Below are 21,912 nucleotides of genomic sequence, written 5' to 3' on the forward strand. Positions count from 1 at the left end.
CCGGTAACCTCTTAGAAAGCTAATAAGATTATTTTTTTAGAATTCTAGGGATGGGAAAAAGTAGGATTAGGCTAGACAGCCTTGACCAATTCCAAAGTTAATATATCCATTGCTCATGTTAAAGTATAAAAATATTAAAACAATGAGCCGATGTACGTGTTCGACAACTCTACGAAACTTATTTTAGATGGTACAACATTGACAAGAAAAACTTTGTGGATGTACGTGTTCGACAACTCTACGAAACTTATTTTAGATGGTACAACATTGACAAGAAAAACTTTGTGCTTAGTTTGGCAAAATTTTGGTCCAAATCGAACTACCTCTTTCTACTTCAAATCGAACTAGTTCTTATATTTTGTTTGCCAAAAATTTGGATCCTTAAACTAGTTTTTTTGGAACCCTTATATGGTTCACCTCGTTAAGAAAAAACCAGTCCGGCCCCACTTTTATTTTGAAGTTGCCAAACACACTCTAAGCTAGATTGTATATGTTTAAGCAGGTTTAGATGCTATTGAAACAAGTTAGGGGGTGTTAACTAGTATAAACTAAATGGGTATTTGACGTTTTTTTAAACCCAGCTTGTAATCAAACCCAAAACCATATGAGCCATTCAAACCTCCTAACCCTCCAAGTCACCCGCCATGGATTAGGCATTTGACGTTTAAGTTTGTACAAAAAGGAATATAACTGACATTCAACCTAAACAATTGAAGTTGAAGAAAAATTCCCCTAGATTCAAACCAATGCCAATTGGGGGACTATCCAAAAGTCTTATAATAGCAATTACAATAAATTGGGGGACTAATATCATCAAAATATGAAAGATGCAACGGACTAGGATCTAAACAAAACTCCACGATTATAAAAACCATCGCCTAAATACGGTTTATTCGGATCAAGCGTGGCGCGGGTTCATCTTACCGCTTTGGCCCAAACCATTAGAACCATCGGATCCGGTTCACCTCCACCGCGGACCTGGCAGAGATACGATGGATCCGGTTCTCCGCCGCCGCGGTGTTCTGATCCTCCTCCTCCTCTCCCATATCACCGCCGTCCTTCAAACGCCATCACCCTCACGGTATCTGCACCCGCTGAAATCTTCGTCTCTCAAAATTTAGGCAGAATTTGTTCCGTTTATTTTTGTTCGCTTATAAATCTATGGATTATTTTATGGAAGTTAAAATTCAGAAGTTACGCTCTTTGGATAGTGAGAAAAATGCAGACTGAGATGAGAAAAAAGTGATTTTTAGTTTTTTTTTTTAAAATTTTGTATTGTCCACTAGGTGCAGTTGACGAGGGATAATTGCTTGTATTTTGTGTAATTAGACTAAAATTATTGAGATCCTAAGTTGTTGATAGGTGATGCTTATAGCGCAGTAACTCAACTTCATTAACTTGTTAAGGGCCATTAGCAAATTTAACATTTGATGGTTTTTATTAAATTCTTTCCATGATTATATAACGCTGTAATCGAAGGATTTGGATCCTCTCCACTACAAAAAAGTAGTGGAGAGACCACTGCTTTTAATCTCAATCGTTGATTATTTAGTAGGCGGTTATGATACAATCTAAATCTAACACTTATCATACCCCCGTGTATTGCACTCATTCCTAATTTGCACTAAAAGAAAAAATCACAACCATTAACTAGATAATCAATGGCCGTGATTATGTAGTGGTCCCTCCACTATTTTTTTTGTAGTGGAGAGGATCAGAAAACCATTGATGTATCTAACAACATATGATTCCTTCACTCCTAAGTTGGAGGAATATGTCAACGAAGAGCTTAGAGTTTTGATAACATTAGGTTAATTAAATCATTGTATAATTTGATGCCTATATGTAAGTCTAAATTTCAAGGGATGGAACACTGAATTCATATTATGTTAAGCATCAACAGTTGAGAGTTTTGATAACATTAGGTTAATTAAATCATTGTACAATTTGATGCCTATATGTAAGTTTAAATTTCAAGGCATGGAACATATAGATTTCATTTTAAAGTATCGCTTTGCCATTTAGTGTCATCTATAATCTCATAGCAAACTTTTCATCGAATGTGTTAAACTTCTGGGATAGTAGAAGGGCCTTGGTCAATTGAACAGTACAACTTAAGTTCTTTTTCTAGGTTCAGTTTGTGTCCTGTCTATGATAATTCTCTGTTCATGTGGAATTTGAGTCTGTGCATTTTTATGTATTTCTTTGAAATGCTTTTCACCAATCAAGAACTCCAACTAGGTGCAGGCCCAAAAAAGTTGAGTCACATAAATGTTTGAACTAGAAGAGGCTGGGAGAGCTGGACGGATGAAGGAAGGCAATAATGCTTCCACTAACATGAAATTCCAAGCATGTACAAGTAAAATTTTTATTATTTTTAGTGCCCCTTTTAAACATAATTATTTGATTAATTTAGTTTTGTTTATAGAGATTATTGAGAAAATGCTTTTGTTTTTCCTGTAGAAGACAAATTATTTCTAATTCCAAGTAAGATGCACCCTTCTACTTTTGGAATGACTGAAATGCATGAATACAAGAACCACCAACTAAATTTGGATGCTATCCATTGTCATTAAAAAAAACACCAAGAATGAAACATGTCCAATAGTACTGCTGTTTAATACTTTGTAGTCCCCCAAACTATGCTTGAGTGACCTTTGTCCTAATGTATAGAACATATGCAGCTAGGTGAATGAAGAGACAGGAAATGGCTTTTCAAACATAATTTGTAGAACATTTATAAGGCACACGTAGACATAAGAACTGGATTTAATATATCATTTAGACTGAATTGACTTATTTGGTAACAAAATTAACATAACTTGAGCTCACCTTTAAGAAACAAAACAAAACTTGAGACTTGGAAACATAAATGGTAATGTTCGACTTCAAACAACATAAAATTTGATAATGGGTCTTAAAGAACAAAGTCTGTGGAAGCTCAGCACCACAATAGGAATCATAAAATGTCTGCGGATGCCTAATGCTGCAAACGCACTAGATCAAGATATACAACTCCTGCAAGATCAGCGCATTGCTTTCTCTTGGACTGAAGACGATGCTCAGAGCTGAACGAGAGATCAAACAAGCTTTCAACAGGTTCAAATCCTGCACCACAAAATAATGAAAGAATAATAAGTTGGGTAATCTTCTGGAGGATTGATAGACTTTTCTTTAAGAAACCATGTGATAAAAGCATTTTCACACCTCTGTTTCGCCCAGAGTTACCTTCCCCTCTACCATAGTGCCAATTAGTACTTTCAATTCCTTGAAGATTTCGACACTGCATAGAGGGAGGGGTGTGTCGCAACCATCTCATCCATGACTGTAAATTTAACAAACCTGTTTGAAAACGCCCTCCTATTCCCGTCCCTGGCATGCGCAACTCGGTATTTATTTCAGTGCTATTACAGATTGGCTTGTCATCAAAACTGAACAGAGAATCATTGCATCTAATGTGAAGAGGAATCTTAGGATCAGTAAGTTTTTTTTCTTGCGTTCCTCGGAGACAATGCAATCACCACTACCCACATTTTAAAAGCAACAACCAGATTCTTAGAACTGAAGCGAACCTGCCAAAGACAAGCAGTGCTGTAGGATGCGAAAATTGCTGGCATGTGGGGAGGGGTAAGTGCAAGCATATGCCAAAGACAAGCAGTGCTGTAGGATGCGAAAATTGCTGGCATGTGGGGAGGGGTAAGTGCAAGCATAATATAGGTAGCGTGACATTAAATGAAATAAATCCGAAGTTACCGGTATCTGGTACAGAATGTGGCAGGGGATATGCAAACAGGTTAGTGAGGTTCATCGTTCCTAATGAGATAGCTGCCACGCCAGTTTCACTAATTTCTGGAATTGGTGTGATCAAAGAGCTTGGAGCTACCGTTAACAACTTAGTTGAGAAGGAGCTGGAACTTGGAGAATCAGAAGTGAAGTTTTCTTATTATTCCACAATTCTAAAACTTTTCACTCTGAGAATTGCATCTTATATTAATCTTGTTAAACTAACTATTTCCTTCTATATTCGCTGTGATGCAGGTTTTGAATCTGTTGAAAGGTCGTATGATCTTCCAATCCACTGAACAAAGTATTCTCTCCTAAGAAGCTGAGGAAGGCATTCTAAGCTATAACCTTTACTTTACTAGTGAACTTGCATTTAATGTTTTAATATGTCTCAAACTTTCTGCCAATAAGGTCAGAACTTTTGATGGTAATCTAGTAGTTTATTTAATATAATATAATGCAATTTTTTTCTTTTTGAAATCTCTTTAGTTGAATGAGACCTTTGTGCGTAAACTGTTGATAGTTGAAGATAGATCAGATATTTCGCGAGTAAAGTCAAATTTCCAGAAACATCTCAATTATCAGATATTCAGTGAGTAAAGCAAATTTCAGTTTATACTTGTTACTTGGTATAGATAAATATATTTAGGTGGGGGTAAATCAGAAATGGCTAAGTTATATGGACATCTAGAGTACCTATGAAAGCATTTTTGTGGCTTGCCATTAGAAATGCTATCCTGACGTGGGACAACCTGATGAAGCATAGATGACAAGGACCTAATGTCTGTGTCCTCTATCTTTTAAATGCTGAAATAGTAGAATATTTATTCCTCCATTATCTTTTTATGAATGTTCTCTGTGAAAATATTAGATTGTACTTCAGTGGTGTTGATCAGCTAAGATCTTTATGTGATATTTGGTCTGCTTGGATCAAAACTAGAATAAAAGAGATCAATCTTTATGTTGCTCAATTATAGTGGCCTCTTGATGGGCGGTCTGACATGAGGGAAATAATAGAATTTTTGGAAATAGTACAAGATCTGCATCATGTACATTTCTTCACATGCTTTTTCTTTTTATGCTCTAGACATGTTCATTGTTAGATGAGGCAAAGGGACAGAGCTATCATACGGTTTACTCATGTCGACTTATGCAGCAATGTTCATGACGACTATGATGACAGAAGGTTGTAGGACATTGATGTATCATTGGGTTACCAAGAAGGTGGATCTTATAGCGCGTAGTCCCTCACTTGGCCTTTGCACTTCTCTATTGAGCTTCACTGCTGCTATGCCTATATCGCCTTTTGTATTACTTTTGTATTTTGTGAGGAGAGTGCAATGTTTTGTATCTATATGTTTCGTTAAACTCTTTTTAATGAAATGCAGGGGAAGTCCCACCGATTTATCCCAAAAAAAAGGCAAAAAAAAAAAGGCAAAAAGTACATAGTAGCAATCCTGGTAAATTTATTTAGAGAGGTTGGACGTCATAAAAGAGCTGCTGATGGTTAATAGAGCATGATTATGTTTAACTGTAGGATGAGGTAGGAAAGTAGACAAGGAAAGTGAACCAGGACATTCATTTTTGAGTATCCTAATTAAGGGTAAGCATAATGATAAAGATCTAACCAATAATTGCCTGATAACACATTATGTATTACTTATGGAGCAGATGATCTCTTGGAAAAGACATGATCCAATGAATTAGAATGAACAACAACGGCTTGAAAATAAAAGGAATTAGTTCTGATAAAAACACAACTGAAATTATTCAGAGTACAAGCTTTCAATGGATCGCATTTTTAAAGTGGGGTCGGTTAAACTCTCCCTCTCTTTTCTTATTTTTGACCGTATTCTTCCTTTGTGAATGTGATGATTAAAAAAAGGGGGGAAAAACGCACACACTAGTTAGTCCAGCACTGACAGATTATGATATCGAAATGTTGGCAATCATGGATTAGTTGTTTTATGTTAGGAACTAACACCTGAATTTGAAGATTTGGTTGTTATTGTAGTTGCTCTTTTGGTGTGAAATTGCGCAGCGGAGGTCCTCTATCCTTGATGCAGATACTCTTTACAACTCACCAATAAAAAAATTTCACTCAGTGCGCTTCATGAATGATATTAATTATCAAAATAATATAAAAATACTTTTAATTGTTGGACCCACTGAGATAAGCTAATAGTATTAACGCAACTAACTACTAATTGTCGATACGCATAATGTGCAGTGTGTATGTAGATAACATCATGGTTCATCTCGGGGGCACAGATTATATGATTCAAACAAGCTATTTAATTGGGGTTCTGCATAGAAATCAACTTAGCAATTTTTTGCCTTCCTAATATCTAGAAGATTTGAAAGGACTTTTCTGCATCATATCATATGGTAAAACAATCTTTAAGACTTAAAAGAGAGCCAAAAGAAACAGAAAAAATTAAATGGTTTGCAGGTAAGAAATTCTAACAGAGGATTACCGCACTTTCTAAAGTTCCAAGTATAACTGAAGGAGGACTTTAGAGAATCAAGAAAAGAAGAAAGTGTGAGTACTGGAGTAGTATATATCGATGACTTCCTTCGTCTGGAGAGTTTGAACCCCAAGAGAACTTTGCTGTTTGAGTTGGCTTTGGCGATGGGTTAGTTGAATTGGATTGAAGTCCTAACAGGAATTGGATTCCTATTGGTAGAAAATTGATGAGAATTGGGATTTGTGTGTTGCAGGGACTTAAACACAAGTCCCGGTATCAGTACAAGTTTAGTTAATTTGGATCACCAAGAGTGTTCTAATCCTATTCAAATTGGGCCTGGTCAATTCTATATATACGCCTTTATTACAACGCCAAAAAAATAGCCAGAGAACATCAAAGTTTCCTGAGAAGAACTTAAGTTTCAGAGGAAAGATTGTACTGGGTTTTAGGGTGGAGAGATCCCCGCGTACGTAAGTGATATCTGCTGCGTTTTGTTTTCTCGATATTTTCTGTGCTTTCGTCCGATCGTTATTTGTTTTTCTTGGGTATTTGTCATAACAGCAAAAGAAGCCTCTTCTTCTTCGGAGTCGTTGAGCAAGATGCCTACTGTCACGTTGAAGCTCGTCGTGGACACAAAAAGGAACAGGGTGGTGTTTGCCGAATCAGAGAAGGAGTTCGTAGATATTCTTTTTAGCTTCTTGACGTTGCCAATGGGGACTATTATCAGACTCCTCAACAAGGAGTCATCGGTTGGATGCATGGACAATTTGTACATGAGCGTGGAGAATCTCGACTACAAGTGTCTGGAGACCGTAGCTTGTAAGATGATGCTGCTCTGGCCCAGAAGTGAAGCAGAAATACTGTGCGAGGACTTGGTCGTCAATGCTGACGTCTTAATGCCCCGGCGACTCTACAGGTGCCCCACATTTGGTTGCTTCATCAAGAATAAGCTTTATAGCTCGTTTCTCTGTACTCCCTGCCTCTGTGGGAAGGCAATGGATCAATGTTTCAGCTGGGTAAAACAGGAGAATAATGCGAAGAACAGCGTTTTTCTGAAAGAAGCAGCGACGTATGTTATTACAGATGACTTGCGCGTAACACGTGCTACTGCCATTACTACCGTCTCTTTGCTTCAGAATCAAGGGATAGAAGATGCAGATGTTCTTGAGGAAAGGATCGTGCACGTTGGCAGAAGCGAGGTAAGAAAGTTGTAATCAAACCATCTTTCCGTAGTCAATTTTATATATTCTTAGAGTTATTTATGACTAATTAAAATTTAAACTTGGCACGTAAAAATTAAAACATGTGTTCATGGCATGCCTTTTAAGATCTTTCAGTTCCGAAGTTTTCTTTGCCGCTCTCCTTTTCCTAAATTGTAAAAGAAGTCCTAAACTGCAGTGTCACTTTTCCTATTAACTAGATTTTATGCACTTGCAATGCACGTGGTTAAATGCTGTTATTAGGCATTTTTAGTTTATTTTCTTATTAAAATTTATTCCTCGGTTACACTTTGATAATTTTTTGCTCGCTTTAGTTTAAGTATTTTTGGTTTATTTTCTTACTAAAACTTATTCCTCGATTACACTTTGATTATTTATTTATTTGATGTTTGTTTGAATAGGCTACACCCAGTTTAACTTTTTTATGTTGATAGTTGAATTATCAAGAGATGAATATAATCTAAATCCAATTAAAATTTTTATTTTATTTGGATTGGCATGAAACAGAGCGATTAATGCTAACTCTAGTATACTTTTATATGATAAAAACATCCACATATGCATATGAAAACACTAAAAAAGTTTATGAAAATCTCTTCTAAAGATTCATAATTTTACTAAAAAATTAAACTATTCTATAACAATTCACAAAACATTATCTTTTGTTGCTTCTATTTTATCGTTTATTGAGTCGAGATCAATCCTTCTTCATCTTTATCTTTCCGTAGGAAATTCTAGATTAGTGTTTTCATCGTTTACATTGACTGTGATATGAGGCTGGAGCATGTTATCTTTCTTTGGGATCATTCATCTTTTGTCTTCTCGTCTAAATTCATGTCTAAATTCACAAAGAAGTTGAATATATTTCTTATGTTCAACACAAAATTCTGACAATAAGGACTTTGATTTTTTTTAATTTCAATAAGAATAAATGTTAATTTCATATATATGAAAATTTTTGCGCTTTTAATTTATTACTTAAATAAGGTTAGGAGCTACCTCTTTTTTCTCTGCAATGAAGTCTTCTATCGTGCATCCAATAAGAATTTCTGTTATGTCATAATATTACCTTTGCTCTGTCTGTGTCATTTTCTATGAGGATTTGAACTAAATACATTACATTTTTTATTATCAATTTATTTTAGATTATAATATTAATATTTAATTTTGATATATTTATTTCATGAAAAAGGGATATCACTTAACCTTGATACTACATCATGACGATTCTACAACATTTATCATTTGGACACTTATTATTAACATCTCTATCCACTTTCTTATTACAGCCTTTGTAAACATAGAACCTTTATTGTTGTCTTAAAGGTGCGCTACTGTGTCTGTATATTCGTAAATTATTCTTAGGTTTAATTGTATGAATTTTAGAGTAGGTTTTTAAGATCATACCTCTTTCGAATGTTATAATGGTTGTATATATTAGTAATTTGAATTTCTGTTGTATTTATAATGAGCCTTAATGAAGATGCTTTTGTCTTGGTAGCTTACTCTGAAAGAGTGCTGCATATTAGCTTTAAAATAAAATATTTTTTACGGTGTTATATGGATGTTTGCTTGATTTACTTACTATTCTCTTGTTCTTCAGTAAGTTATATCTTTGGGTTGATATATATTATTGACGCACTTTACGATGACATGCATATCTCCTCTATAAATTTGAGATGGATATAAGGTGCATTTTATATTTAGTGGCCTTTATTAAGAATTTTAGTAATGATATATATTACCTTCATATTTAGAGATTTTGAAATCTAATAGTGCTATTACATCATTATCTTTGAACATGTCTTTAAGAATTGACCCTTCATTAGTAGTCATACCTCTAAATAAAGTCACACGTAGGATCGTGATACTATATAAGAAAAAAAAATGGCGATTTTATATTTTTTTGCTTACGCAGAGTCATGACATAGTAATTTTTTTTATCTTCCATAAAAAATGTTTCTTTGATTGGAACAAAGTTGCTCATTATATTCTTCAGGGGGAATTCAGTCGGTGCTTCTTTGATAAATATAACTTATGTTAGTGTTAATTGAAGTGATTCATGGACGTTTCGAATTCCATTTGAAATAAAAACTGCTTGATTCTTTTGAAGGATATCTCTAAATTTTCTAATAGTTCTCCATACATAAATCTTTGAAACTTTTTACCCTATAAATATTATTACCATTAGAGATCAATATTTATAAATTATAATCAATTAATGTTAAGCTATTATATTATACTCTTTTATTAGTTTTTTATAATTTAGTCTTCTATCAATTAATAATACTTATGTATTTTTCCCGCTCTAACATATTTGTAAAGTTATATGCAATTACTTTAATTTATATAATAACATTAATTTTTAATTTATCATATATTTTTAAATTTTTTATTCGTTGACTGGATATTTTTAATCTGTTATTATTGCTTTTTTTACCAACATCAACTTGACTATTTGTAGATTCTGAAAAAGAATAGTAAACCTTAAATTATAAGTTACATTTATATATCTTAATAAAAAATTATCAAACAATTACTCTTTTCTTTGTCAAGTTTTAAAATTTAAGCTTTTTATTTTGTGTAATTTTAAACTTTTGAGAGTATTTTGTCTAATTTTTAAAACTTTTCACTTTTTTTTAAATACTTCATGTAATAAACTAATACCACATAGATGTTTCATATACTTTATTAATCTTATTTAAATTATTGAGCTATAGATAGTTCATGGGGTATTAGGATAGAATATAACTATGATTAGATAGATTATAATTTAAATTAAATATTTAAAATAGTACATGATAATTTTGACTATGGAAAGCTTTTCCCGAACTCATGCTTTTAAAGGGAGTATGATTTTTATTTTCCTTAATTTTACTTTTTTATAATTTTGAGAATGACTTTTGTCTCTTTAATTTGTTTGGTAGATTTTATAAATATCTCATCCACACTATGTACATTTGTAGGTCTGAGCTTGGGGCAGACATTATTTGTCTCATTAACTTGTTTGATTTTTGCATATACGCCCTTTATTTTGTAGATATTTGTGAATTTGGCATTTAATAATTTTATTTAGATTTACATTTCAATTTAAACTGTATCCTTATTTTCATATTATGTATATCCAATAAGAATTCATCAATTTATCAACTTACTCTTATTTAATGGATTAATATTTAAATTCCAAGAGTATTTTTGTCTACTGAAAGATTTTCCCGAACTCGTGTTTTTAAAGAGAGTATGATATGATTAGCTTACATAATCAGTTGGAGCATATGTATCTGATAATTTGTATAATTAGAAAAGTGATGTTCCAATAGAGAAAATTCATTTATGCTGATTGGCAATCTATGATTTATTTCAATAATTTCCAACTGGCAACTACAACAACAGACCTGCAACCGATTTGATCACAACTTTGGGAAAACTAATCCTAAAAAAAAATATTTCAGTAGAAATTCCAAGTGCAGCAAGCAAAATAGCTGAAAATTGGTTTGCTGCAGTTGAATCTGCATGTTTCTCCGACACTGTAATGAAACATTTTAACTCCATACATGTTAGGTTTGCTGCAGTTGAATCTGCATGTTTCTCCGACACTGTAATGAAACATTTTAACTCCATACATGTTATAATTCTGATTTGTTTTTTGGCGATGGTCAGGTTTTAAGTCTACTGAAGAGCCTACTGCTGTCAAAGATGCCATTTACAGATGTTTTCTTGCAGAAGAAAGAATCAGTGAACATTCACAAAGAAGAAAATGACATTGTAGAGACTGCTCAAACCAAATCGGAAGTTAACAATGAAGCTATTCAATCCCGAAGAATACGTGTGAAGGTCGTTGAGGACAAGGTCACAGAGGAGGCTGTGTATGCTGTAGCAGGGAATGATTTTGTAGATGTCCTTCTCTCCTTCCTTACCTTTCCACTCGGATCAATAGTGAAGCTCCTGAACTGTCAGTCCTCTGTTGTCTGTGTCGACAACTTGTATAACAGCGTGGAGCTTTTGGCTGCTACAGGTGATTACATCAAATCGGAGGAGTGCAAGGACATGTTATTGTCTCCCAAATTCTACCCACATTTTAACTGCGACAACCAGATTTTGAAAGTTGAAGCAAAACTTCCAAGGACAGGCAGATGTTGTGTATGCAAACTTTGCTGGAACAAGAGGATAGGCATCTTTGGTACAAAGTGCAAGTCCGAGAAACATATTGTGCATACAAATGAAATAAATCCAAAGAAACCAAACTCAAGTACGGAAAATGGAGGGGGGTATGCAAAGAGGTCCGTTAGGTTCATGGTTACTAATGAGATGGATGTCAAACCAGTATCACTCGTATCTGAAATTGGTGCGATCAAAGAGCTCAAAGTTCCCATCAGCAGCTTAGTTGAGAAAGAGGTTGAACTTGGAGAAGCAGAGGTAGGAGTTTTAATTCTTCCAGACTTCTAAACTCTTGGCCTGAGAATTACATATTATATTGATCTTCTAACTAACCTTTTTCGTATTATATTCCCTTTGATGCAGGTTTTGAATCTGTTGAAAGCTTGTCTGGTCTCTTCCAATCCACTGAGCAAGCTATTCTCTCCCTAATCCACTGAACAAGTTATAGCCTCAAAAGAAGCCGAACAAGGAAGATGTTACTCTAATCTATATTACTTATTTTAATAGTGAACTTGAACTTCATGTGTTGCTCTGTTTCAAACTTCCCGTCAATGAGGTTTACATTTTTCAAAACTTTCTGTAGTAGATTAACATTTTTTGAATTTTCTTTCCAGAATTTCTTTAGTTGATTAGTAAACTGTTGATTATCGTAGATGCATATCAGATATTTGGTGACTAAACTTGAATTTGCTGAAATGTGTAAATCATGGACAGATGCAATTTCCCATCTCATCTATCATGTCACAAAAATTCTCGTCTATATCAGCGACATAATAAATTTGCAGTTCAAAAATCGCAATATTATTTCATTTGGAGCATCATTTTCAGGAATAGGGACATGTAAAGGTAAACAAGGAAATTCATTTTCATTAAAAACAACATCTCTGCTTATCACTATCTTAAACCCCGGTTCACTCTTATTCTAAAGCCTATAACCTTTTACCCCTTCAGGATATCCTAAGAAAACACATTTCTTAGATCTAGGTTCTAACTTATCAATCTTTTGATGCACATAGCCAACACTTCTGAAAATTCTCAAATTATTTAAATCAACAGGTTTGCCCGTGAACACAAATTCAGGGCATTTCCTTCCTAAGGGAATAGAAAGAGACCTATTAATCAAATATGTCGCAGTACAAACAGCTTCTCTCCAGAACTTCTTGGAGAGCCCGGATGTGGCCAACATAGCCCTCACCCTCTCTAAGAGAGTTCTATTCATCCTTTCAGCAACCCCATTTTGCTGGGGTGTGTAGAGAACAGTTTTATGTCTTTTAATACCCAAGTAGCACACAAATCATTCAATTGTTTGTTACAAAACTCAAGACCATTGTCTGTCCTAAGAGTTTTAATTTTCTTTCCCATTTGGTTTTCAATCATAATTTTCCAGTTTTTTAATTTATCAAAAACTTTAGATTTTTGTTCCATGAGTAAAACCCAAATTTTCCTAGAATAATCATCAATTATGAAAAGAAAATATTGGTTCCCTCTATGCGTAGGCACACTAGAGGGACCCCACACATCAGCATGCAAATATTCAAGAACATTAGTGCAGTTAGACTGATTAGGAAAAGAAGAAATAGGAAAACTAACCCTATGTTATTTTCCTAGCACACAAGATTCACAGAAAGGGATGGGGGATATTTTATCACTACCAAAGTGACCTCCTTTATACAAAAGTTCTAATCCTTTATTACTCATGTGACCTAGTCTATTATGTCATAAAACAGATTTAACACCTATCACAGAGTTAACAGAATCAAGCACAAGTTTAGCATGACAAACATACAAGTTATTTTGTTTTTCAGCAGTAAAAAAAAAAATAAGAGACCATTTCAGAATTTTCATAACCCATTTACCCCATTTTCCCTCCAAACCATCATTTTTTAGAGATGCACAATAAATCAAGTTATAACGTAAGCTAGGAACATACCTAACATCCTTCAAAGTAAACACAGAACCAAAAGAAAACCTAAGGAATACTTCACCAGTTCCTAAAACATTGTATTTCTTTTCATTTGCCATTGACACAAAGTCATTCTCTATTTTATTGTAGTTTGAAAACAAGTATTTAAAAGGAGTCATATGAAAAGTACAACCATAGTTTACTAACCAATCTGATTTACACAAAGAATCACATAACACAGAGTTCAAATATGCATAATCACAAAGATTATTAATCATAAAAATTTCACCCATTTTGCCCTCACAAACAACCATATTAGCATGATCATTTTGCTGACTTTTCTTAGGCTTAGGACAATCTTTAATAAAGTGATCAATTTCATGACAATTATAGCATTTTTTAACTTTAAACCTGGACTTAGATCTACCTCTTCCATTTTTAAAATTTTTCTTACTTGATTCACCATTACTAGCATTCTTTTGGTTATTAGACCTGTTCTGAGGCCTACCCCTCATATGCATAATCTCACCAGAATTTTTATTTCTCCCAGAATGTTTTAAATCTAATTCCTTACTCTTAAGACCATTGACCATAATATCAAGGGTAACCTCATCTCTACCAAATTTAATAGCAGACTTCACATCACTATATGAGTTAGGAATAGCATTTAGAAGGGCAATAAGAGTATAGTCGTCTATATGTTTATCACCAGTTAACTTAATATCTGAAAAAAAATTTGTGAAAACATCTAGGTTCTCCTCAATGTCCTTAGACATATCCAATCTAAATTTGAATAATTTTTCAAGTAAAAATATATCTAGGTTCTCCTCAATGTCCTTAGACATATCCAATCTAAATTTGAATAATTTTTCAAGTAAAAATATTTTACTGGGCAAAGAGGTTTTAGTATAGAGTTCTTCAAGTTTATCCCAAAGGGTTTTAGCAGATTCCAAAATTCTAACTTTTCTAAGCATAGAGTCAGATAAGTTCAAATAAATTGTGAAACAAGCATTTTTGTTCATTTTAGCCCTTTTTTCTTCAGTGTCAGAAGTCAAATAAGTCTGACCAACAGCCCTAAAAGACTTCTATTGAATTAAAATGTATTTTATTTTTTGTTTCCAAATGCTAAAATCAGATTTTTCGTTGAGCGGAACCATACCATATTGATTAGCAGCAGACATTTTTCACACAGAAAAACACACAACAACTAGCAAGAACAAATCTGATTTCGGTAATTATCTAGCTCGAAACGTGTGAAGCAACTAGCACGAACAAATGAGAAGAACGATGAACGCAGAGTTCTTAGTTCAATCTCTTTGTTCTTTCACACGAGCACAAACAACAACAGAAACTATTTTTTTCAGAAAAATAAAAATGCAACTATAGCCGAAAGAAAAAAAATCAAAATTTTACTACAAATTTCAACAAGGCCAGAGATTTACTACAATTTTAACAAAATCAGAGCTTAACTGCAGCGGAAAGAAAACACTGATAAGAGTTTGTTTTTCAGTCAATTCACCTGAGCGAAACCCTAGGAGAGGGTTTCGACCTTACCCACGCGGCGGTCCGGTGGCGTTCCTGCAGTGGTCCGGCAGTGGTCTTACGGTAGTCCGGTGGCATGAACGACGACGACTCAACGAGGCTCTGATACCACTGTTGAGAATCGACGTCGTCGCTGTTTGGCTCAGAAGCCTAAATCTTCAACCACAAATTCTCACTTGTGCACCACCAAGGATCAAAGGAGAGTTCGCCACTGATCTGCACCTAAATCACTCACAGAGGTGAAGAGATCGCACAAAGGGTGAGAGCACAAAGCTCACAGGAGCACAAAGCTCACAGAAAGAAGGGGGATCGCACAAAGCTAGAGCACAACGCTCACTGGGAGTTTTTCTTCTCTTCTCCTTCTTCTTCCCTCCCAAGCTACTACTAGCCCTTCGACCTAAATAGAGAAGGAGGCAGCCGACATGGGAGAGAAGCCTAGGGTTTCAAATGGTAGGAGCCGACCTACAAGGATGTGAGACGGGACTCACAGCGGCTGCAGAGCAGGACACTGGAATGGGGAAGAAGCTGCCGACATTGAAGAGATGGGGGAAGAGGAGAGAAGTGGCATCCGACAATGAGAGATGGGCTAGGGCAGCTAAAAGAGGTAGGGCACTGAGCTTTTTAGCAAGTGGGCCAGCAACGGATGTTGGGCCAACAAAATAGCAACATCATTTAATTATACGACTGGTCATCCAAACAAGTAAAATATAAATATAAACAACCGAATTCATTATAAATACGGTGATTAGTGGTCCGCTAACCTCTTAGAAAGCTAATAAGATTATTTTTTTTAGAATTCTAGGGATGAGAAAAAGTAGGATTAGGCTAGACACCCTTGACCAATTCCAAAGTTAATATATCCATTACTCATGTTAAAGTATAAAAATATTAAAACAATGAGCTGATGTACGTGTTCGACAACTCTACGAAACTTATTTTAGATGGTACAACATTGACAAGAAAAACTTTGTGCTTAGTTTGGCAAAATTTTGGTCCAAATCGAACTACCTCTTTCTACTTCAAATCGAACTAGTTCTTATATTTTGTTTGCCAAAAATTTGGATCCTTAAACTAGTTTTTTTTCTACTTCAAATCGAACTAGTTCTTATATTTTGTTTGCCAAAAATTTGGATCCTTAAACTAGTTTTTTGGAACCCTTATATGGTTCACCTCGTTAAGAAAAAACCAGTCCGACCCCACTTTTATTTTGAAGTTGCCAAACACACCCTAAGCTAGATTGTATATGTTTAAGCAGGTTTAGATGCTATTGAAACATGTTAGGTGGTGTTAACTAGTATAAACTAAATGGGTATTTGACGTTTTTTTTAAACCCAACTTGTAATCAAACCCAAAACCATATGAGTCATTCAAACCTCCTAACCCTCCAAGTCACCCGCCATGGATTAGGCATTTGACGTTTAAGTTTGTACAAAAAGGAATATAACTGACATTCAACCTAAACAATTGAAGTTGAAGAAAAATTCCCCTAGATTCAAACCAATGCCAATTGGGGGACTATCCAAAAGTCTTATAATAGCAATTACAATAAATTGGGGGACTAATATCATCAAAATATGAAAGATGCAACGGACTAGGATCTAAACAAAACTCCACGATTATAAAAACCATCGCCTAAATACGGTTTATTCGGATCAAGCGTGGGCGCGGGTTCATCTTACCGCTTTGGCCCAAACCATTAGAACCATCGGATCCGGTTCACCTCCACCGCGGACCTGGCAGAGATACGATGGATCCGGTTCTCCGCCGCCGCGGTGTTCTGATCCTCCTCCTCCTCTCCCATATCACCGCCGTCCTTCAAACGCCGTCACCCTCACGGTATCTGCACCCGCTGAAATCTTCGTCTCTCAAAATTTAGGCAGAATTTGTTCCGTTTATTTTTGTTCGCTTATAAATCTATGGATTATTTTATGGAAGTTAAAATTCAGTAGTTACGCTCTTTGGATAGTGAGAAAAATGCAGACTGAGATGAGAAAAAAGTGATTTTTAGGTTTTTTTTTTTTTTAATTTTGTATCGTCCACTAGGTGCAGTTGACGAGGGATAATTGCTTGTATTTTGTGTAATTAGACTAAAATTATTGAGATCCTAAGTTGTTGATAGGTAATGCTTATAGGGCAGTAACTCAACTTCATTAACTTGTTAAGGGCCATTAGCAAATTTAGCATTTGATGGTTTTTATTAAATTCTTTCCATGATTATATAATGCTGTAATCGAAATGGAAAAGGAATGTTGTTCTCTTAATGAGATATCATGAGAAAGAGGAATTTTGAAGGGAGCATGTCATGGGCAATATAAACCTTGAAGGTACATAGAGACTAATCTTCATCTTTCAAAAACTCAGATATTGATAGAGGGTAATTTTTGAATGCGAGGAGTGTCCTTGATGTTAATCAGTATTATCACCTTAGACAAGTTTGGTTCTTCTATTGAGTGATTGTGAATGAGGTCCGTATAAATTACACAGGCGTGTCTTCATTATATATTTAATCATGTAGTGTAAGAAGTTTATTATTTCTTCAGACTCGTGATCCATTTCGAAATTCCATGTATTGTGATGGACATTATCACGAATTCAGTGGTCAGAAATTTCATCTAAGCATCAACAGCTTGGAGTTTTGATAACATTAGGTTAATTAAATCATTGTATAATTTGATGCCTATATGTAAGTCTAAATTTCAAGGGATGGAACACTGAATTCATATTATGTTAAGCATCAACAGTTCAGAGTTTTGATAACATTAGGTTAATTAAATCATTGTATAATTTGATGCCTATATGTAAGTTTAAATTTCAAGGGATGGAACATATAGATTTCATTTTAAAGTATCGCTTTGCGATTTGTTGTCATCTATAATCTCATAGCAAACTTTTCATCGAATGTGTTAAACTTCTGGGATAATAGAAGGGCCTTGGTAAATTGAACAGTACAACTTAAGTTCTTTTTCTAGGTTCAGTTTGTGTCCTGTCTATGATAATTCTCTGTTCATATGGAATGTGAGTCTGTGCATTTTTATGTATTTCTTTGAAATGCTTTTCACCAATCAAAAACTTCAACTAGGTGCAGGCCCAAAAAAGTTGAGTCACATAAATGTTTGAACTAGAAGAGGCTGGGAGAGCTGGACGGATGAAGGAAGGCAATAATGCTTCCACTAACATGTAATTCCAAGCATGTATAAGTAAAATTTTTATTGTTTTTAGTGCCCCTTTTAAACATAATTATTTGATTAATTTAGTTTTGTTTATGGAGATTATTGAGAAAATGCTTTTGTTTTTCCTGTAGAAGGTAAATTATTTCTAATTCCAAGTAAGATGCACCCTTCTACTTTTGGAATGACAGAAATGCAGGAATACAAGAACCACCAACTAATTTTGGATGCTATCCATTGTCATTAAAAAAAAAAACCAAGAATGAAACATGTCCAATAGTACTGCTGTTTAATACTTTATAGTCCCCCAAACTATGCTTGAGTGACCTGTGTCCTAATGTATAGAACATATGCAGCTAGGTGAATGAAGAGACAGGAAATGGCTTTTCAAACATAATTTGTAGAACATTTATAAGGCACATGTAGACACAAGAACTGGATTTAATATATCATTTAGACTGAATTGACTTATTTGGTAACAAAATGAACATAACTTGAGCTCACCTTTAAGAAACAAAACAAAACTTGAGACTTGGAAACATAAATGGTAATGTTCGACTTCAAACAACATAAAATTTGATAATGGGTCTTAAGGAACAAAGTCTGTGGAAGCTCAGCACCACAATAGGAATCATAAAATGTCTGCGGATGCCTAATGCTGCAAACGCACTAGATCAATATATACAACTCCTGCAAGATCAGCGCATTGCTTTCTCTTGGACTGAAGACAATGCTCAGAGCTGAATGAGAGGTCAAACAAGCTTTCAACAGGTTCAAATCCTGCACCACAAAATAATGAAAGAATAATAAGTTGGGTAATCTTCTAGAGGATTGATAGACTTTTCTTTAAGAAACCATGAGATAAAAGCATTTTCACACCTCTGTTTCGCCCAGAGTTACCTTCTCCTCTACCAAAGTGCCAATTAGTACTTTCAATTCCTTGAAGATTTCGACACTGCATAGAGGGAGGGGTGTGTCGCAACCATCTCGTCCATGACTGTAAATTTAACAAACCTATTTGAAAACACCCTCCTATTCCCGTCCCTGGCATGCGCAACTTGGTATTTATTTCAGTGCTATTACAGATTGGCTTGTCATCAAAACTGAACAGAGAATCATTACATCTAATATGAAGAGGAATCTTAGGATCAGTAAGTTATTTTTCTTGCGTTCCTCGGAGACAATGCAATCACCACTACCCACATTTTAAATGCAACAACCAGATTCTGAGAACTGAAGTGAACTTGCCAAAGACAAGCAGTGCTGTAGGATGCGAAAATTGCTGGCATGTGGGGAGGGGTAAGTGCAAGCATATGCCAAAGACAAGCAGTGCTGTAGGATGCGAAAATTGCTGGCATGTGGGGAGGGGTAAGTGCAAGCATAATATAGGTAGCGTGACATTAAATGAAATAAATCCGAAGTTACCTGTATCTGGTACAGAATGTGGCGGGGGATATGCAAACAGGTTAGTGAGGTTCATCGTTCCTAATGAGATGGCTGCCACGCCAGTTTCACTAATTTCTGGAATTGGTGTGATCAAAGAGCTTGGAGCTTCCGTTAACAACTTAGTTGAGAAGGAGCTGGAACTTGGAGAATCAGAAGTGAAGTTTTGTTAACAACTTAGTTGAGAAGGAGCTGGAACTTGGAGAATCAGAAGTGAAGTTTTCTTATTCTTCCACAATTCTAAAACTTTTCACTCTGAGAATTGCATCTTATATTAATCTTGTTAAACTAACTATTTCCTACTATATTCGCTGTGATGCAGGTTTTGAATCTGTTGAAAGATCGTATGATCTTCCAATCCACTGAACAAAGTATTCTCTCCTAAGAAGCTGAGAAAGGCATTCTAAGCTATAACCTTTACTTTACTAGTGAACTTGCATTTAATGTTTTAATATGTCTCAAATTCTGCCAATAAGGTCAGAACTTTTGATGGTAATCTAGTAGTTTATTTAATATAATATAATGCAATTTTATTCTTTTTGAAATCTCTTTAGTTGAATGAGACCTTTGTGCGTAAACAGTTGATAGTTGAAGATAGATCAGATATTTAGCGAGTAAAGTCAAATTTCCAGAAACATCTCAATTATCAGGTTGATAGTTGAAGATAGATCAGATATTTAGCGAGTAAAGTCAAATTTCCAGAAACATCTCAATTATCAGATATTCAGTGAGTAAAGCAAATTTCAGTTTATACTTGTTACTTGGTATAGATAAATATATTTAGGTGGGGGTAAATCAGCAATGCCTAAGTTATATGGACATCTAGAGTACCTATGAAAGCATTTTTGTGGCTTGCCATTAGAAATGCTATCCTGACGTGGGACAACCTGATGACCTAATATCTGTGCCCTCTATCTTTTAAATGCTGAAATAGTAGAATATTTATTCCTCCATTATCTTTTTATGAATGTTCTCTGGGAAAATATTAGATTGTACTTCGGTGGTGTTGGTCAGCTAAGATCTTTATGTGATATTTGGTCTGCTTGGATCAAAACTAGAATAAAAGAGATCAATCTTTATGTTGCTCAATTATAGTGGCCTCTTGATGGGCGGTCTGACATGAGAGAAATAATAGAATTTTTGGAAATAGTACAAGATCTGCATCATGTACATTTCTTCACATGCTTTTTCATTTTATGCTCTAGACGTGTTCATTGTCAGATGAGGCAAAGGGACAGAGCTATCATACGGTTTACTCATGTCGACTTATGCAGCAATGTTCACGACGACTATGATGACAGAAGGTTGTAGGACATTGATGTATCACCGGGTTACCAAGAGGGTGGATCTTATAGCGAGTAGTCCCTCACTTGGACTTTGCACTCCTCTATTGAGCTTCACCGCTGCTATGCCTATATCGCCTTTTGTATTACTTTTGTATTTTGTGAGGAGAGTGCAATGTTTTGTATCTATATGTTTCGTTAAACTCTTTTTAATGAAATGCAGGGGAAGTCCCACCGATTTATCCCAAAAAAAAGGCAAAAAAAAAAAGGCAAAAAGTACATAGTAGCAATCCTGGTAAATTTATTTAGAGAGGTTGGACATCAGAAAAGAGCTACTGATGGTTAATAGAGCATGTTTATGTTTAACTGTAGAATGAGGTAGGAAAGTAGACAAGGAAAGTGAACCAGGACATTCATTTTTGAGTATCCTAATTAAGGGTAAGCATAATGATAAAGATCTAACCAATAATTAAGGGTAAGCATAATGATCTCCTGGAAAAGACATGTTAGGTTGAGGTAGTCCAGCACTGACAGATTATGATATCGAAATGTTGGCAATCATTGATTAGTCGTTTTATGTTAGGAACTAACACCTGAATTTGAAGATTTGGTTGTTATTGTAGTTGCTCTTTTGGTGTGAAATTGTGCAACGGAGGTCCTCTACATCCTTGATGCATATACTCTTTACAACTCACCAATAAAAATTTTCACTCGGTGGGCTTCATGAATGATATTAATTATCAAAATAATATAAAAATACTTTTAATTGTTGGAGCCACTGAGATAAGCCAATAGTATTAACGCAACTAACTACTAATTGTAGGTATTCTTTAAAATCAAGACCGCAGAGCCGGACCAAAAATTGTGCGATCCTTGCTTTCCAACTGTTTGCATTGGTTAATTGTTCGGGGAGAAGTCAAAAAGTAGATTCACTGTAAGACGCAC

The 21,912-nt window shown here is 34.9% G+C and overlaps 1 protein-coding gene and 1 long non-coding RNA gene across 4 annotated transcripts; both read left to right on the forward strand.

Moving 5' to 3' along the window:
* LOC109837513 lies at positions 697-20,577 on the forward strand. Of its 2 annotated transcripts, XR_002246297.1 has the most exons (5): positions 697-1,081; positions 2,242-3,627; positions 3,769-3,929; positions 4,039-4,298; positions 20,335-20,577. It is a non-coding gene; the product is annotated as an uncharacterized LOC109837513 (long non-coding RNA). The 2 variants fall into 2 exon arrangements; XR_002246296.1 differs by having other exon boundaries at positions 3,769-4,298.
* On the forward strand, positions 6,235-12,398 carry LOC109837509. Of its 2 annotated transcripts, none has more exons than XM_020405791.1 (4): positions 6,235-6,717; positions 6,813-7,450; positions 11,132-11,887; positions 11,993-12,398. In XM_020405791.1, the coding sequence occupies exons 2-4, from the start codon at positions 6,851-6,853 to the stop codon at positions 12,056-12,058; spliced, it is 1,422 nt and encodes a 473-aa protein (XP_020261380.1). In that variant the 5' UTR covers positions 6,235-6,717; positions 6,813-6,850; the 3' UTR covers positions 12,059-12,398. The 2 variants fall into 2 exon arrangements, with proteins under 2 accessions (XP_020261380.1, XP_020261379.1); XM_020405790.1 differs by having other exon boundaries at positions 6,235-6,721; positions 11,993-12,397.

The sequence above is a fragment of the Asparagus officinalis genome, chromosome 4 (assembly GCF_001876935.1).
Source record: "Asparagus officinalis chromosome 4, Aspof.V1, whole genome shotgun sequence".
NCBI classification, from domain to species: domain Eukaryota; kingdom Viridiplantae; phylum Streptophyta; class Magnoliopsida; order Asparagales; family Asparagaceae; genus Asparagus; species Asparagus officinalis.

What these genes read in the sequence shown, in the direction of transcription:
- LOC109837509 (XM_020405791.1), top strand. Translation starts at nt 6,851, where the DNA reads ATGCCTACTGTCACGTTGAAGCTCGTCGTGGACACAAAAAGGAACAGG. An exon ending in TGCACGTTGGCAGAAGCGAG is followed by an intron (nt 7,451 to 11,131) that starts GTAAGAAAGTTG and finishes GGCGATGGTCAG; the next exon opens with GTTTTAAGTCTACTGAAGAG. An exon ending in TTGAACTTGGAGAAGCAGAG is followed by an intron (nt 11,888 to 11,992) that starts GTAGGAGTTTTA and finishes CCTTTGATGCAG; the next exon opens with GTTTTGAATCTGTTGAAAGC.